The 18,921-nt window shown below is 40.7% G+C and overlaps 1 protein-coding gene across 2 annotated transcripts in view; it reads left to right on the top strand.

Annotated features, from left to right (window-relative positions):
• tmem263 (transmembrane protein 263) overlaps positions 1-18,316 on the top strand; it is a 37,478-nt gene extending 19,162 nt beyond the window's left edge. For both annotated transcript variants that reach the window (XM_034176766.1, XM_034176767.1), the window contains exons 2-3: positions 7,258-7,328; positions 16,813-18,316. In XM_034176766.1, the coding sequence (XP_034032657.1) occupies positions 7,262-7,328; positions 16,813-17,114 (369 nt within the window). In that variant the 5' untranslated portion in view covers positions 7,258-7,261 and the 3' untranslated portion in view covers positions 17,115-18,316. The remainder of the gene's footprint in view (positions 1-7,257; positions 7,329-16,812) is intronic.
• Positions 18,317-18,921: the final 605 nt, after the last annotated feature.

The raw sequence follows: 18,921 nt of genomic DNA, 5'->3' as shown, positions 1-18,921 counted from the left end.
CAGTCTGAGAGCGAAGCGCTTTATTGGGGTGATATGGTACTATGAGGTCCCTAAGATAAGATGGGACCTGATTATTCAAAACCTTATAAGTAAGAAGAAGAATTTTAAATTCTATTCTGGAATTAACAGGGAACCAATGAAGAGAAGCCAGTATGGGTGAAATATGCTCTCTCCTTCTAGTCCCTGTCAGTACTCTTGCTGCAGCATTTTGAATTAACTGAAGGCTTTTCAGGGAACTTTTAGGACAACCTGATAATAATGAATTACAATAGTCCAGCCTAGAAGAAAAAAATACATGAATTAGCTTTTCAGCATCACTCTGAGACAAGACCTGTCTAATTTTAGCGATATTGCGCAAATGCAAAAAAGCAGTCCTACATATTTGCTTAATATGCGCATTGAAGGACATATCCTGATCAAAAATGACTCCAAGATTTCTCACTGTATTACTGGAGGTCAGGGTAATGCCATCCAGAGTAAGGATCTGGTTAGACACCATGTTTCTAAGATTTGTGGGGCCAAGTACAATAACTTCAGTTTTATCTGAGTTTAAAAGCAGGAAATTAGAGGTCATCCATGTCTTTATGTCTGAAAGACATTCCTGCAGTTTAACTAATTGGTGTGTGTCCTCTGGCTTCATGGATAGATAAAGCTGGGTATCATCTGCGTAACAATGAAAATTTAAGCAATGCTTTCTAATAATACTGCCTAAGGGAAGCATGTACAAAGTGAATAAAATTGGTCCTAGCACAGAACCTTGTGGAACTCCATAATTAACCTTAGTCCGTGAAGAAGACTCCCCATTTATATGAACAAATTGCAATCTATTAGATAAATATGATTCAAACCACTGCAGCGCAGTGCCTTTAATACCTATGGCATGCTCTAATCTCTGTAATAAAATTTTACGGTCAACAGTATCAAAAGCTGCACTGTGGTCTAACAGGACGAGCACAGAGATGAGTCCACTGTCTGAGGCCATAAGAAGATCACTTGTAACCTTCACTAATGCTGTTTCTGTACTATGATGAATTCTGAAACCTGACTGAAACTCTTCAAATAGACCATTCCTCTGCAGATGATCAGTTAGCTGGCTTACAACTACCCTTTCAAGAATTTTTGAGAGAAAAGGAAGGTTGGAGATTGGCATATAATTAGCTAAGATAGCTGGGTCAAGTGATGGCTTTTTAAGTAATGGTTTAATTACTGCCACCTTAAAAGCCTGTGGTACATAGCCAACTAATAAAGATAGATTGATCATATTTAAGATCGAAGCATTAATTAACGGTAGGGCTTCCTTGAGCAGCCTGGTAGGAATGGAGTCAAATAGACATGTTGATGGTTTGGAGGAAGTGACTAATGAAAGTAACTCAGACAGAACAATCGGAGAGAAAGAGTCTAACCAAATACCAGCATTACTGAAAGCAGCCGAACATAAAGATATGTCTTTGGGATGGTTATGAATAATTTTTTTCTCTAATAGTTAAAATTTTATTTGCAAAGAAAGTCATGAAGTCATTACTAGTTAAAGTTAAAGGAATACACGGCTCAATAGAGCTCTGACTCTTTGTCAGCCTGGCTACAGTGCTGAAAAGAAACCTGGGGTTGTTCTTATTTTCTTCAATTAGTGATGAATAGTAAGATGTCCTAGCTTTATGGAGGGCTTTTTTATAGATCAACAGACTCTTTTTCCAGGCTAAATGAAGATCTTCTAAATTAGTGAGACGCCATTTCCTCTCCAGCTTACGGGTTATCTGCTTTAAGCTGCGAGTTTGTGGGTTATACCACGGAGTCAGGCACTTGTGATTTAAGGCTCTCTTTTTCAGAGGAGCTACAGCATCCAAAGTTGTGCTCATTGAGGATATAAAGCTATTGACGAGATAATCTATCTCACCCACAGAGTTTAGGTATCTACTCTGCACTGTGTTGGTATATGGCATTGAAGAACATAACAAAGAAGGAATCATATCCTTAAACCTAGTTACAGCACTTTCAGAAAGACTTCTACTGTAATGAAATTTATTCCCCACTGCTGGGTAGTCCATTAAAGTAAATGTAAATGTTATTAAAAAATGATCAGACAAAAAGGGGTTTTCAGGGAATACTGTTAAGTCTTCAATTTCTATGCCATATGTCAGAACAAGATCTAAAGTGTGGCTAAGGTGGTGGGTGGGCTCATTTACATTTTGAGCGAAGCCAGCTGAGTCTAATAATAGATTAAATGCAGTGTTGAGGCTGTCATTCTCAGCATCTATGTGGATGTTAAAATCACCCACTATAATTATCTTATCTGAGCTAAGCACTAAGTCAGACAAAAGGTCTGAAAAATCACAAAGAAACTCACAGTAACGACCAGGTGGATGATAGATAATAACAAATAAAACTGGGTTTTGAGACTTCCAATTTGGATGGACAAGACTAAGAGTCAAGCTTTCAAATTAATTAAAGCTCTGTCTGGGTCTTTGAATAATTAACAAGCTGGAGTGGAAGATTGCTGCTACTCCTCCTCCTCGACCCGTGCTTCGAGCATTCTGACAGTTAGCGTGACTTGGGGGTGTTGACTCATTTAAACTAACATATTCATCCTGCTGTAACCAGGTTTCTGTAAGGCAGAATAAATCAATATGTTGATCTTGCACACACAATATGTCTACCTTTCTCCTCTCCATCATATCAGCCAGCTCTCTCCCTTTACCAGTCATACTACCAACATTCAAAGTCCCCACTCTCATTTCCACCCTTCTAGTTTTCTTCTTCTGCTGCTGTCTGTGGAAACATTCTCCTCCTCTTCTTCGTCATAATAATAATTTTATTAATTGTTTGTCTGAGTCCACCTGTGAAATTGGACTGTTTACAAACACAGCTGTAATTGTTCATGGTTAATGTGATATTTTTGTTAAATCCTTTAAATTGAAGGTGAAAGCCAACCCTTAAATTAGATCTTAATTGTTTCCTTTATCGCCAGTGTGATTGTGTACTGAGGCAAAAATACAAAAACAATAAGTCACTGTCCAATCAGATGCCTATGTGTGGAGACAGACAGTGACATGTAATCTAGACATGGTACCTGTACTGTAGACATATTGTTAGATGAGAGCCTTCACAAATCCCAACAACAGAAATCCAATGATTTCCACTTTTAAGGCTGTGTGTGTGCATGCATGTTTTAAGATGCCACTGTTTTTTACAAGGTAGGAACAATTAATACTGCAGTTGCACAGAATATTCTACAATCTATCAGCTGCTTTAATTTGTAAGTTAGTTCTTTAGCCACATGTGTTTTAACCTGTTTTACAGCTCTGTGACACAGTGAACAGGTCTGCCTTGTTTTTTTAGACTCAGCACACCCAAAACACACCAGGCTCTTATTTTCTTTGCTTACTGAGATCCTGCCTAGCATTTAACATTTGAGACTTTTATTGTGCTCTCTCAAGTGAGCTACTGTGGTCTATTAAGAATCAGATTTGAGCAGTACTAATATTGTGGCACTGATCTTATGGGGAAAGTTCATTGATAGCTAGAATGGTATGGAGACATGGTTAGCCTGGCCTTTGGGGTTTGGTGAATGAGCTTGCTTTTTCCAACCCCTCAGACTGGAATAGTTCACAAACACTAAACAGATACCTGCAAATTGTCAATTTAGTGTGCTCATACCCAGGATTAAACTCAATGTTGAAAGCACATTAGGCCCAAAATCAGTCAGGATTGAATAATTTCCACGCCTGTTTGGCATGCATCATTACAAAACGGTAGAGGTGTCACAATATCTGTGTTTGTATTGAACCATATGGTATGAATTAGGGATGCATGAGCCACAGTTTTTCACTTCCGATCTGATCCTGATACCTGAATTTGGATATCTGCCGATACCAGTACTTTTCCGATCCGATACCAGAGCTCTGTTTGCTTTAATATTATCAGTTATCAAGTTGTTCACCAATGAATATGGCTTTATACACCCTGAAGAAAACCATACACCCTGAGGCTGAAGGGCGAAGGGTGTATGGTTTTCTGAATCTTTAAATCATTTTATTATATATGATAAATGTTGTATGGTTTTCTGAAGGGTGTAAAAAGCCTTATCATATACCTATAAATGATACGCCAATATGATTGGATAAAGCACTAAAGAATAAATAGCAATACACCATTTTCGCGTACGAGTAATATTTTTCATACCACCCGAGTAATCAGCCAATCAGGTGTCACATACAATTCTTTCCGCCTTGCTTAGAAAACAGCGCTTGGAACTTGAGGTGGATGGATAATGAAAGAAGCAAAACACCTTCGCAATTTATGTCGATATTTTGATGAATTTCTTCATTTACAGCAGCTTCATTAAACAAATGTACTCGAATGATTATCAGCACGACGGCGAGCTGACAGGCTAACCTCTGCTAACACTAGAAGACAGTTGCCAGTTATCGCTTCTGAAACAAGGGAGAAAAAAAAGAAACAGCACCGTTCAGCTGAAGCATTAGTGGACGTAAAATATTCTGTCTGTTAAGAGCTTCACCTCTTGTTCCACGTATGTATTTCCCACTGGTGTCACATACGTCCACTAATGCTTCAGCTGAACTGTGCTGTTTCTTTTTTTTCTCCCTTGTTTCAGAAGCCATAACTGGCAACTGTTTCTAGTGTTAGCGGAGGTTAGCCTGTAAGCTCGCCATCATGCTGATAATCATTCGAGTACATTTGTTTAATGAAGCTGCTGTAAATGAAGAAATCATCAAAAATTCATCAAAATATCGACATAAATTGCGAAGGTGTTTTGCTTCTTTCATCATCCATCCACCTCAAGTTCCAAGCGCTGTTTCCTAAGCGAGGCGGAAAGAATTGTACGGCGGAAAAAATTGTACGTGACACCGGTCGGCATCACCGCGATTGCTCTCACTGCGTCCGATGCGCTTACTGAGTCTGCGGGCTCAGTAAGTGCCACAGCGGGCCACTCACACCGCCCCCCTGTCTGCTGTGCCGAGCTGCATGCAGCAACAGGTCCAGAGACGCTCGTTTTGATCCGCAGCGCCCGCTGCATGGTCTCGGTCCCGAAAAGGGTATATTGCTATTTATTCTTTAGTGTTTTATCCAATCATATTGGCGTATCATTTATAGGTATATGATAATATTATTGTTATTATTGTTGATTTTTATATGAGGATTTTCTTGAAAAGGAGACCTGAAAGTTCAGCTACAATTTGCCAGAAGGTGCATCCAAGATGAAACCCTAGATTTGATGTTTTGGTGAAAGAATTAAGTACTTTTATTTTTTATAGACTTTATAGCCTTATTTTTAAAGACACTTAAAGAGAAAAGACAGCACTCTCTGTCTGTCTCTCTCTCTCAATTTTCAATTTCAGTGGAGTTTTATTGATATGGGAGACATATGTTTACATTGTCAAACCAAGTGTTAGAGTAAAAAATTAAGTTCTCTGTCTCTCTTCCTTTTTCTGCCTGTCTGTCTCCCTCTCTCTGTCTGTCTCCCTCTCGCTCGCTTTCTCTCTCCCTCTGTCTCTTTTTCTTTCTCGCTGTTTTCGTGCTGCGCAAACTTTGAACTTTTTGGAAACACAAAGCCTTTCAACTGTAAAATAAGTGCATCATTATAGACGCTCACACACAGGATTTTAATGGAGATCACTACAGATCACAGTGTCATCTGCAAACATCATAGTCCATGGGGACTCCTATCTGATCTCATCCTGTCTATCACCACTGCAAACAAGAAAGGACTCAGAGCTGATCCTTGGTGTAATCCCACCTCCACCTTGAATGAGTCTATCATTCCTACTGCGCATCTCACCGCTGTCACACTATTCTTGTACATGTCCTGCACTACCCTAACATACTTCTCTGCCACTCTAGACTTCCTCATACAATACCACAGCTCTTCTCTTGGCACCCTATCATATGCTTTTTCTAAGTCTACAAACACAGTCCATCATATCAGCCAGCTCTCTCCCTTTACCAGTCATACTACCGACTCTCATTTCCACCCTTCTACGTAGTTTTCTTCTTCTCCCACTGTTTGTGGAAACGTTCTCCTCCTCTTCTTCGTCGTCTTCACCCAGCAGTAGCCCAATTTCCACGGCACCCTGTTGGGCAACAGCACCGGTGGCGGACATTGTTAACCTGGGCCTCGACCGATCCGGTATGGAAATTCGATTCTTAGTCTGCATAGTTGGGTTGGCTTGTTTTATGCCGGATGCCCTTCCTGACGCAACCCTCCTCATTTATCCCGGCTTGGGACCAGCACTCAGAATGTGCTGGCTGCACACTCCATGTGGCTGAGTTACGTTCGCTGTTAATCTGTCTGCATGTAAATCCATCTGTTTTATTTATTTATTCGCTGAAAATGCCGGGTTGCTGTGTATTTGGATGCTCAAATTGACACAACAAGGGCTTCAAGATGTACAGATTCCCTTCAGATCTGAAGAGAAGAAACGTGGGAAAAACCAGTCTCACAGCAGTTCGTGATTCAGCAGCATGAAATATACATTAATCTATTGGTTCAAGATATTGTCACAAAAAGTGCAAAATGTTGTAATGGGAGCACAAATTTATTCTTATACATTCTGTGACAGCTGCACAAAATTAAGTGATGCGGGGGTTTGGGGGAGTTATGGTTAGGTTTAGGGGAAGGAGTAGGGTTAGGTTAATAGTAACAGTAATAGTAATAGTAACCCTAACACAAACCCCATTTTTTTTCATGCTCCCATCACAAAAGGATTAAAATTTTTGCGAACCAATATGAACCTTAAAATTAAAGAAGAATCTTTAAATCATTCTTGTCTATTTGGAAAAGAATCAGCATGATGGAACACTCTGATTATCGCACGACACTCAGACACACACTAAGATTTTTACATAACAACCTTGAACGCAGTGTGAGCAGGCACCCGCCTATAACCACCTACTTCACTTTTGCAACCAATCACATAGACACTGATTCATGACAGGCTAAGAGCCGCCCGCATGGGGCCGGCTGGAGGAACAAAAGTTAGTGTAGACAGGTAATCTGGGCTCTTTGTTCCAGGTGTAGCATGTGATCTTGTCCAAGACCCCAGCACTGTTATTAGATGACTCTCTGTATCAGGGTTTGAACTTTTCAATACAGCATCTAAACTTTGAAGTCTGTTTCCTGTCCAGTTCTTTTTGAGATCGCTCACAACATAAAAGAACCTAACACCATCAAAGCCATGCTAGGTGAAACACTGTCCTGTTACTGGTTTCAAGTGCTAATTGTCTCATTTGTTTTTCCAGAGAGATGAGTCAGAGAGAGCAGGAGCCCGAGGACGTCCCTGCATACCTGAAAGATGAGCCATTAGATGGTGGTAAGTTTCAGTAGTAGGACAGATAAGCTGATGGTATATGAAAGGTATTATACATGTTCTGACTCAAGCCTGGGTCCTACCGAATAATAAGCCATGAATAATGAGCCACACATGGGTGTCAGCGATTATTCGAAGAATGACCCACATTTTCATCTATCACATATCCTTTACTAAGGTGCCTTTATGTGCCTCTCTGTACCCCGCATGTGCCACGTAGCAGCCTCTAGTGAGCCACGACCGACCTGTCATTAGAGCCTTGAATGGCTCGCATCAGCCGCGCTAAGCCACGTAGTGCCGTGATAGTACCATGATAACGCAATGTTGGCGCAGATTGGACATGGGTTTGCTCCAAACCTCCAACCCTCCCACACCCAGGGATGCTTATTCGCCGTCTTTGGATGGTTTTCCGTCTTTTTGTGAATTCTTACCGTCTGAAAGAAATGGCGGAACATTATTTCTTCAAATCGACAAACTAATATTTTGCTGTAAAACGCCCAAATTCCTTTGAAATCGATCATCATCAAGTGGTTTGTTTACCGGAGCAGAAGGCTGCCATTTTGGTATACGGACAACAGTTCAACGTGCATTCTCATTGGTCGAAAAAGGAGGCCTCGCTCTCACTGCCTCCGATGCGCTTACTGAGTCTGCAGGCTTGGTAAGCACCGCAGCGCCCCCCCCCCCCCCCCCCCCCCAGGTCCAGATACTACTCGAACATTTCTGCACGAGCGGCCATGGAAACACTTCTGTTTTGATACGGAATGCTGCGGCAGCCCACAAGGATAGACTTCTTGCGGAAAAATCTGCAGCCTCAGGGTCTCAGTAACCGCAGCTGCAGAGCTCTGTGGCCACTGAGAGAGGTTTGTATCTTTTTAATGACTTGGATTCTCTGCGGGGCCCGCGTCCGTACCCCACAACGGTAACACCGGAGGCAGTGTGAGCGAGGGGTGACGACGACTCTCCATGCGTAATCGATGTTCCAGACAATTTCCTGCCTGCTTCCCGCACCAAATCTTATAGCATCGTTCAACAAGTTTTCTGCATCGTCAGTTTCTCATTGTTTATTTCCAATATTACACAAGATAAATACAGGTATCAATCAATCAATCAATCAATTTTTTTATATAGCGCCAAATCACAACAAACAGTTGCCCCAAGGTGCTTTATATTGTAAGGCAAGGCCATACAATAATTATGTAAAACCCCAACGGTCAAAACGACCCCCTGTGAGCAAGCACTTGGCTACAGTGGGAAGGAAAAACTCCCTTTTAACAGGGGGGGCAGTCTTCTGCTGGGACTGGTTGGGGCTGAGGGAGAGAACCAGGAAAAAGACATGCTGTGGAGGGGAACAGAGATCGATCATTAATGATTAAATGCAGAGTGGTGCATACAGAGCAAAAAGAGAAAGAAACAGTGCATCATGGGAACCCCCCAGCAGTCTACGTCTATAGCAGCATAACTAAGGGATGGTTCAGGGTCACCTGATCCAGCCCTAACTATAAGCTTTAGCAAAAAGGAAAGTTTTAAGCCTAATCGTAAAAGTAGAGAGGGTGTCTGTCTCCCTGATTTGAATTGGGAGCTGGTTCCACAGGAGAGGAGCCTGAAAGCTGAAGGCTCTGCCTCCCATTCTACTCTTACAAACCCTAGGAACTACAAGTAAGCCTGCAGTCTGAGAGCGAAGCGCTCTATTGGGGTGATATGGTACTACGAGGTCCCTAAGATAAGATGGGACCTGATTATTCAAAACCTTATAAGTAAGAAGAAGAATTTTAAATTCTATTCTAGAATTAACAGGAAGCCAATGAAGAGAGGCCAATATGGGTGAGATATGCTCTCTCCTTCTAGTCCCCGTCAGTACTCTAGCTGCAGCATTTTGAATTAACTGAAGGCTTTTTAGGGAACTTTTAGGACAACCTGATAATAATGAGTTACAATAGTCCAGCCTAGAGGAAATAAATGCATGAATTAGTTTTTCAGCATCACTCTTAGACAAGACCTTTCTGATTTTAGAGATATTGCGTAAATGCAATGTATGGCAGGTATGGCAGTAATTTAACACTGGTATCATTTAAACAAGTAAATTCTGTGATATTTTCGTATTGTTGTATGATAAATGTAATGCTTAGGGAGTAAAACACGGCAGACATCGAAGTTTGTTACCACCAATGGCACCATCCACCATGCATTTTAGTATGTGGCCATGTCTCTTTTTTTTTTTTTCTTTTTTTTTGGTTGTTAAACTGTTAAATCACTTGCCAAATCGATGGAATCTTTGATACAAGCTTAAATAGTTCCTATGTAGCTTCTTTCCATGAGAAATACATCTTATATTGAAAAACGTGAAACAAATTACACACGGGGGGAAACCCCTGTTGAAAAAGAAAATCAATAAATAAATTTCTGTATAAAATCGAAAAAAAAAAATCAGGTTCAGATTCTTAGAGGTGTTTGGGCTCAGACTGAGATGGATAATTTAAACTAATTTAACATTTTATTGTTGTGCATTATTGAATGAATAATAGTAATCGAGTGGCTTCAGTATTATTATATATCTCTTTACAAAGTCTGAAAGCAGTTATGAAGTTATTTATAACATGTTAGTTGACAGTTTTGATTTTTAATTGCCTAGTCTTTGAGCCCAATCAAAAACAAACTTATTAAAGTTTTCATCAAGATTTAGCTATATTTGTAAACTATTGTGTTGTTATATTCTGTACATGCTCCTACATGATGGCACAACCATGGAAATAGAGACCTGGAATGGACGTCACGTGACTAGCGGCGTGCCGCACGACGGCCATTACTAAGGGTGGAGAGAGCACCTTGAGCCTGTTAAACAGAAGTGAAATGAGGGGGGAAAAAGGCAGCGAGTGTTTCACCATCAACTGCACCAACTTAAAAAAACAAATTCTCGAATACTAAAATGAACTGTACAAGATCCTTAATGTAATTATGTAAAATAAATGTCTATTTTAAAAGTCGTTATGTCGCAATTTAATATCGACATACTGAGACTATAACTCAACGCCATAAGTTCTTTTCATTAAGCTGCGTTCACATGCATACAGATACGGAAACAAAAATGTTTAAATATATATATATGAGGTCTATTAGAAAAGTATCCGACCTTATTATTTTTTTTCAAAAACCATATGGATTTGAATCACGTGTGGTTGCGTCAGACAAGCTTGAACCCTCGTGCGCATGCGTGAGTTTTTCCACGCCTGTCGGTTGCGTCATTCGTCTGTGAGCAGGCTTTGAGTGAGGAGTGGTCCAGCCCCCTCGGCGGATTTTCATTGCCAGGAAATGGCGGAATGATTTGGGCTTTTTTTCCATCAGAATTTTTTCAGAAACTGTTAGAGACTGGCAGCTGGAAACCATTAGAAAAATTTATCTGGCTTTCGGTGAAAATTTTACAGGCATCACAGAGAATAAGGACTGTTACTACAGCGTTAAGGACGCTCGGCGCGCCGCGCTCCATGCCGCCATCGAGAGCCACAAACCACCGGATCATTTCTAAAGGGATGGCTCTCTGGATCAGAGACCGCCGTGTGCACTTTCTCTGGTTATCACAAGAGCTGGACATCAGCCATTTTCCGGCAGATTTCACTTTTAACAAGAGATTTTGTCATGGAAATCCGAGCGGAGGCTTCGCGCGTCATGACTGATTTGCTGATGGAGCGAGACAAAGGAACACCTCCGTTTTGGTCTCACAGGACGGCTTTGAGATGGCGTTCAGACAGCTGTCGGTGGTTTTTCCATCGAGTGATTATCCGAGAAATTGTGGATGTGCCTGGACATGCCAGAACATGTCCCGTGAGGCTTCATCACGGCGTTGCTTTGCGCCATGCGGCACCGCCGCGACACGCGGAATTCCTCCGCACGTCTGTCTCGATGTGCTGATAAAGTGCTGATGTCCATGTCTTTTCACAATTCCTGTGCTAGTCAGACGACGTCCCGGATAAAACACGGTGTCCAGTTTGGAAATGAACGCCACATTCCACTGTTACAGGAGTTTTCCTCATGGAAAGAGGAGCGGAGGCTTCGCGCGTCGCGGCGGTGCCACATGGCGCACAGCAACACCATGATGAAGCCTCACGGGACGTGTTCTGGCATGTCCAGGCACATCCACAATTTCTCGGATAATCAATCACTCGATGGAAAAACCACCGACAGCTGTCTGAACGCCATCTCAAAGCCGTCCTGTGAGACCAAAACGGAGGTGTTCTTTGTACACCCAGTCCCTTTAAAGTGTGGGTTTTCCATGCACAGCAGCATTTAAAGAGGTCATATTTTTTAAATGCAGTCTAAAAATAGACGCTCCAGTACAGTTTCACGGTTGTGTGCTGTGCGCCAGGCTGCTGTCCACCTGTAATGCACCAGACCAGCTAGAACTGAACCAGGGGTTCCTGGACAGCCGCCTCTGTGCTCCTCGCTGGCTCCGTGGCTCTCTGGCTTTATTTCTTCTGCAGCTTTAAACACACATATCGTGATCCCACTTTTAGCTTTGTGTTCATCCATTTATTTCTGCAAAATCGCTCTTTTGCACACACGCTGCTGTTCTACATTCCTGGACAGCCACCTCTGTGCTCCTTTTCTCTGGCTCCCTTTCCATCAGTGGCTTACTGGCTTAATTTTTTCCCTGGCTTTAAACACAGTCATTTTCACACAGTGATCCCACTTTTAACTTTGTGTTCTTCCGTTTATTTCTGCAAAATCGCTCTTTTGCGCGCGTGCTCCGTTCTGCATACACAATGAGGTGGCCGCTTTAATTATATACACCTGCTGCTGCAACGCATTTGAATCACTTAAAAAAAAAAATTCTTTATTTCTTCTGCAGCTTACAAGTCACCGTGATACAACTTTTAACTTTGTGTTATGTCTTCAAAATCGCTCTTTTGCGTGCTCTCCTTCTGTGTTGCTGTACAGCTCAGTGCTGCTTTTAGCAGCTTCACAGGAGTTATTTCTTCCGCGGCTTTAAACGCACAGCCACTTTCACATAGTCATCCAAATTTTAACTTTGTGTTCATCCATTATTTACTGAAAAATTACTCTTTTGTGACCTGGCTTCTGCCTAAATGCTCCTTTGGAGTGTGATGAGTCACTGCCTCAGTGTGCAGTGCGCACACAGCAGAGCTCATGTAATCCATTAACAAGATATTAAATTAACCATAGACATACTTTTACAGCCAGGAACTGTTTTATCAAGCTATAAAAACATTAAAAATAGTTACCTTAAGCTGTTCAAAATAAATTACACATGGAGCAGGAAAGAGAGGAAAAAAAGCTGTGATTCCAGAAGCGATTAGAGGTGTTTTCACCATCCAAGGTTTGGCAGAAAATGATTAATGCGCTACAAAATAATTATTTTATATACAGCGTCCAGTGCACAGGGCAGATGGAATTGTGTGCGCAAGAGGGCAGCCGCTCCAAAAATAGCCTCTCAAGTCCTGCGTAGCTGCCAGGCGCAAGGATAATGGGCTTAGCAGCCTCGTAAGCACCACGCACATGCTTCCAAGTCGTTGTAGTAACTTGTACACAAACTTCCCCATGCTGTTGTTGCTAAATTTTGAACATCTTGAAATTAGTGCTATGCTCAGAGAGGAGCCTCGTTAACTGAAGATAATACCTCTCAGAGCCACTATTCTCCCACGATAGTTGAAGAAACCCTCTTGTAGCAAAGAAAACATGCTGCCGTGGCTCATTATTCATCCTTCATTATTCGGTGGGACCCAGGCTTAAAATATGAAAGTTTCACAATGTCGTCTATACTCCAAGGGGTTAACTTTGACGATTGACAAATGAGGCACAACCGGAAGAAGAAAAACCTGCATTTTGTCAACTGGCCACTTGAGGCTGGCTACAGAAAGGAGCACATTGCTGTAGAAGCCCATGTTAAAATGTCCAACTTTAGAGCAGAAATAAACATGTTTACAGCTTATAGTTAGCTTAAACCTTCATGACAACTGTACAGGGATGAGGTTTTTTCCTAACACCTTAGTTTAAGTGCTTTTAAGACATAAAATTATGCATTATTAGAGCTGTCGTCGCTTTGACTGAAAGCTCACATTGTGTCACTGCTGAGTGGAGTGGCACTACTAACTGCTCTACAGGCCTGTGTAATAATATGACTTGTCGTGTAGTAGAACGTCCTAACTGATGACCTGAGATGCTCTGGTATTTGTGCCAAAGCTGCTGCCCCCGCGACCCGACTCCGGATAAAGCAGAAGAAAATGGATGGATGGATGAAATTATTGTCTTATTTAATTTTCCATGGTCACAGCATTTAACACTTTAAGCAGTTATCAGTAGTTTCATGACATTAGGTTCAGTTATTCCTCAATTACTGAGGAAATAAGCAGGTCATAATTTTTTAATGCCCACACCAAAGCAAACCATGATGAGACCTACAGAGAGTCCCTAAAATCACAATTTCCTAAACACCCAAACCAACGTTAGCTTAGCTTGGGTTCAGACTTGAGGATGATGGTGTGTTCGAGCTTCATTCATCCTGCCCAGGTCATTCATGGTCTTCCCCATGCTCCACCTCTTCATCCAAATATGAGTTAGTTGTGCCGTAGGCAGAGAAAACGCTGACAGCATGGCGGCACCCAGAGTAGCAATTCTTTGGCTTCAAAACCATTCTTCCCAGTCTCTGCTGAAAATCTATGGCTGAAGTCACGCAGTTTTTCCAGTATACTGTACGATATACTCCCATGAGCTTTATTTCAGATGTATATTTTGCATCTGAATGCAGGTGACCTCGACAGGTCATTGACATCAGTATCACAATTTTGAGCTTTATTGCCATGCTGTCCTTATAATCATGCATACTCGTATGTCGATGATGACCACAGTACCATAACCCTCACACTAAAGCTGCTTCAGAAAGATGTGGATCAGCCTTTAAATGTTTTTTCATGGCAACAGAATGAATACTATCAAGAAAGAAAGCTAACAATGTATTAATGGTTGCAGGTTGGGTAACTTTGTTGGATGTCTGCATGGTAGGATGTACATGATACATTTTGCCATGTTCGTCCAGTGGCCCTCCAGTGCTGCCATTACTACTCTCAGCCATTCATACATACTCTTGAAACTCTTGTTTTTGTTGAGTTTTAACCAATGACCATCTGGTCCCAAGCCTGCTTCTTAAACCTTTAGGCCACTGCTTTTTCACCACTCTAGTAACTTCTATTTCCAAGGCAGTCTTTCAGAAATTTGTATGAGGTCTGTTAGAAAATTATTGGACCTTTTTACTTTTTGCAAAAACCTGATGGATTTGAATCACGTGCGCTTGCATCAGCCAACCTTGAACCTTCGTGCGCATGTGTGAATTTTTTCATGCCTGTCGATTGCGTCATTTGCTCGTAAGCAGTCTTTGTGTGAGGACATGTGTAGTGCGCTCGGCGGATTTTCATTGCAAGGAAAAAGACGGAAAGACTGGAGCAGTGCCGCATCAAATTTTGCCAGAAACTGGGCGACAGTCTGCATCTTAAACGTAGCAGACAGGGACGGATTATTTATTTGGAATATTTGTTTTAGAAAGTTTTCAGGGTCCCTACTGCCATCTCCTGGCCAGTAGTGTTCATGGCAGTATTCGCCCTTAAGTATTGAGATATCTCATAATCCTTTGCACGTCAGAGAGTTGCAGCCTCTTGCTGCAGCTGATGAAAAGAAAGAAAAATGTACATTTTAGTTGTATAATATTCATTTACAATTATCGTCGTGGATTCTCTCTGTGCTGTTTAAACCACAGCAACTCTCTGACACGCAAAGGATTATGGGTTAGGGTCTGAGCATCTGGGCGCCAGAAGATGGCAGTGTTCTATTTATTTTGACCCCAGTTATATCAGATGGTTGTGTAATCACAACTTGACTTTTGGCTTTTAGAAATGGCTTTGTTTTTTTGTTGTTGTTGTTTTTACAAATAAAAAATGGCATATTTTACAAAAGCACATTTATATGTAAACACCAACACACAGCTCACATTAGTGTGCTGGTTTTTACATAAAATGAATGAATCAACCAATCAATGTTAGCAGAGGCTCATTTTACCCCTAATCCCTTTGGCATCTGCCTGTGTTTGTTGCAGAACTTCAGAATTAGTGCATTATTTAAAATTAAAATATATATTAAAAACTTTGTACAAATGACAGAATTGACATTAATAGGGTTATTCTGTCCGGATTAATTTGTTTTATAAATCAAACCATAAGTAAAAACTGCTTTATTTTCCAAGACCTCTGCCTCACGGCGACACTGCTAAATGTTATTAAGGAATAATGACATTTTTTATGTGTAGAGTTGAACTTAGCTGTTCCTCTCAACTGCTTCACTGCTGCAAGATATGTAGCAAACAGAAGCTTCCACCAACAGGCAGAGCGCACAAAGACAGAAGTGCTGACTCATTGTTTGACTTTGTGGTTGCCTTTGACGCTACCAGAAGTGATCATGTTGTTAAAACTCAAAATCAGCTTGTTAGTAGTTGCAAGCGTACTGGAGACAATACTGAAAGTTATCAGTTAGCTGTAGCTTCCGATAATTTTTTGGGTGGTTTATTTTTCAGTTATCTGATTAGCTGTTATCGAAGCTAACTTTTTGGTTAGCTGTGCCTACCACTGATTTTAGGGCTTACAAATGTTTTTGACCATTCGGCTTTACGTACTATGCAATCAAATAACACGTTAGTGGACTAAAAATTAGCAAAACTAAATTTAGTGGAAGTGAATTGGTCTGCTGATGGTATTTGAAGTTGGCTGAAAAGCTAATACGATAACAAAAAAGTTAGCTTCAATAATTAGCAGTTAGCGGATTACTGGAACTGTGCCCACCACTGGAGCTGAAAGGCTTATTGCAGAAGCAAAGCCTTGCAAATAAGAGCAATCAGAGATTTGTGACGGGCATCAATCTGGATCTGGATCACCTCCAAAATTCAGTGGAGTCTTCCATGCCCTAATATCTATCTGTAGTGCAAATTTGGTGAGAATCCGTGAAGTAGGTTTGATGTAAACCTTCAAAGCCTATATAAAGAGAATTCTGGATCCAGCTCTGGATCACCTCCAAAATTTAATGGGTTTTTCCATATCCTAATATGTATATGTGGTGAAAATTTTGTCAAAATGCGTGTAGTAGTTTAGAAGTAATCCTGCTAACAATAACCCTTCAAAGCCTATGTCAAGTGAAACTTGACCCAGCATCTGGATTCAGATCACCTCCAAAATTGAATGGGTTCTTCCATGTCCTGATATGTATGTGTGGTGAAATTTTTGTCAAAAACATAATAATCCTGCTAACAGACAGACAGACAAATAAATAAATAAACGCTGATGATTTTATTACGTTCTTCACTGATGATGTGTCCAAGTAGCACCGGAAGTTGTATTGAACTCCTAAACGCCGTCCTTGGCGGACGTAATAAACTGGATCTCTAGGGGTATTTCATGTGTTATAACACTGAATCTGTTATTTTTTGCTGTTATTTTAGACACATGCAAGGATCATCCAGAGAAACAGCCAAGCATGATTGGCAGGTTTGCAGGGGGCGTGTTTGGTGTCACCAAAGGGGCCGTAGGAGCGACGGTGAGTGGCGTTTCCTGGATAGGAGGAAAGAGTCTGGATCTGACAAAGACCACTGTCACCTCTGTAGCTGCTGTGCCTGCAGTGGGTGTGGGCCTGGTGAAAGGAGGACTATCTGCTGTAGTGGGAGGAGTAACTGCTGTTGGTTCTGCAGTGGTCAACAACGTTCCCCTCATGGGAGGATGTAAGAAGAAAGACAAGTCTGATTGATGGCGAGTTAAGAAAAGCACAAAATTTGTCGTGCTCAGACTGTGTGCTTCTTTTAATATTCAGTCAGTGCAAACGAGAAAGAAAAGACATTAAGAATGCAGAAGGTTAAGGGTTCGAGTATGGGTGAGAGGTGTGTGCTTAGAGGTTTTTTCTTATTTTTTCCATTGCCTTTTTGTTGACAAAGCACATGTTCTTATAGACATTATCAGCAACTAAGCAGGGGTTGACAGAAACTTTCTTGCCCTTTTCTTTTTAAACACTTCATGGAATATTGTTGGTTCAAAATTGTATGGAGAAAAATGTTGACTGCGCACTGCTGTATTTGTTTTGTGTATTGTTTTTATTTTTTTTATTTTTTTGCTGGAGCTGTAAATGCAGTTCACGTGTAAGATAGTCAGTGGGTATTTACTCTATGCTGGTTTGTAAATATAATTTTGAACAGTCTGAATGATTTTCACCAAATATGAAGTAGTTCAGAATGATCTTTTTAAGTTTTGAACCACTTTATTTTTTGCAGGTCCTAAACGGAGTACCTTGACAACATCATTAGCCAAAGCTTTGTGTGTACAGTTACTTGGTTGTTTATGGCTTCATGGTTCGACTTCAGAGTAACAGAACTGAAGTGTGACTCATCAACCTGGCACTCTACTCTTCTGCTGAACTTTCTTGGTGAATATAACTCGACAATCAGACAGTAAAATGCCTTGATGTTCAGGATGTTGTTTTTGTTCAAGGTGAAGGAGGTAATACTGACATTCTAACCAAAGATGTGTACAGATCAACTGTAGATCTGAAACACTTGATGGGTGAGAATCTTGCATTCTGGTGTTTAAACCATGTAGAAGCTGCAAAGTGGGGCAAACCTGATTGGTTGTTATACTTTATCTATTCAATGAGTTTTACAGTTGGGTTCACATATGTTGTTTTTCTGTAAACCAAATTGGACATGAGTAGACATTTATTCCTTTGTCAATATCACTTTCAAATCAAGGTATGTTCACTTGTCTCCTTCTAAAGCAAGCACCCCCTTCCTATACAGTGACCCATAAAAAGGGCACTAAAGTTGTGAGGCCAAACATTTCCAACCCTGTCTCTGTGTATTTACCTACGGTATTTACTGTTGTTGGACTCCAGTAGGCTTTTTTTAAACACGGAAAAACTTGAATAATAGTGTTTAATAAATGGCCTTTATTGTGCATGAATTTGTTTTACTGTAAAGTATCATGCTCATTTTTCCTATATTGAACTAAATTGTCAAAACTTCATTTTTTTTAAATCACATGCACAATATTTAGAAGTGAATGAGAACTTCTGAATGTTTGACATTATTATACTTAAAGTGTGTAAAAGTTAAGAATAAAAAAATCTAGAATAAAATGATCGTGATTTATGTATTGAATGATCAAAAATGTTAATATACAAAATATTTTTGGAACATATCTACTCCTGTTGCCAGTTAATTTGTATATTTGTAGATTTTGTACTTTATGTATGTAAATGGAACCTTAAATTTGCTCTTTAAAGATTATCACAGAAAACACCATTGATTGTATTGAGTAATCAACGTAGAACTTATTTTTTTGTGTGTGTGGTTAAGATTTAAAGGACCATTTTGGCACATTTTATTGCACCATGTGACACCATCGTGTTTTTATGCAATTGAATTTGTGTGTATGTGTGTTTCTCAACCTTGGGTCCTCTACCAGAGGCCTGGGAGTTTGAGGGTTCAGCACAGTATTGTTGCTGTTTAAGTCCCTTTGGCATCTCCCTTGTCTCCCCCCACCCCCAGCTCACCACAATACATCTG

This window comes from Thalassophryne amazonica, chromosome 8 (genome assembly GCF_902500255.1).
Source record: "Thalassophryne amazonica chromosome 8, fThaAma1.1, whole genome shotgun sequence".
Taxonomy (NCBI): Eukaryota; Metazoa; Chordata; class Actinopteri; order Batrachoidiformes; family Batrachoididae; genus Thalassophryne; species Thalassophryne amazonica.
The sequence above is the reverse complement of the archived record's forward strand: the minus strand, read 5'-3'. Positions and strand labels throughout refer to the sequence as shown.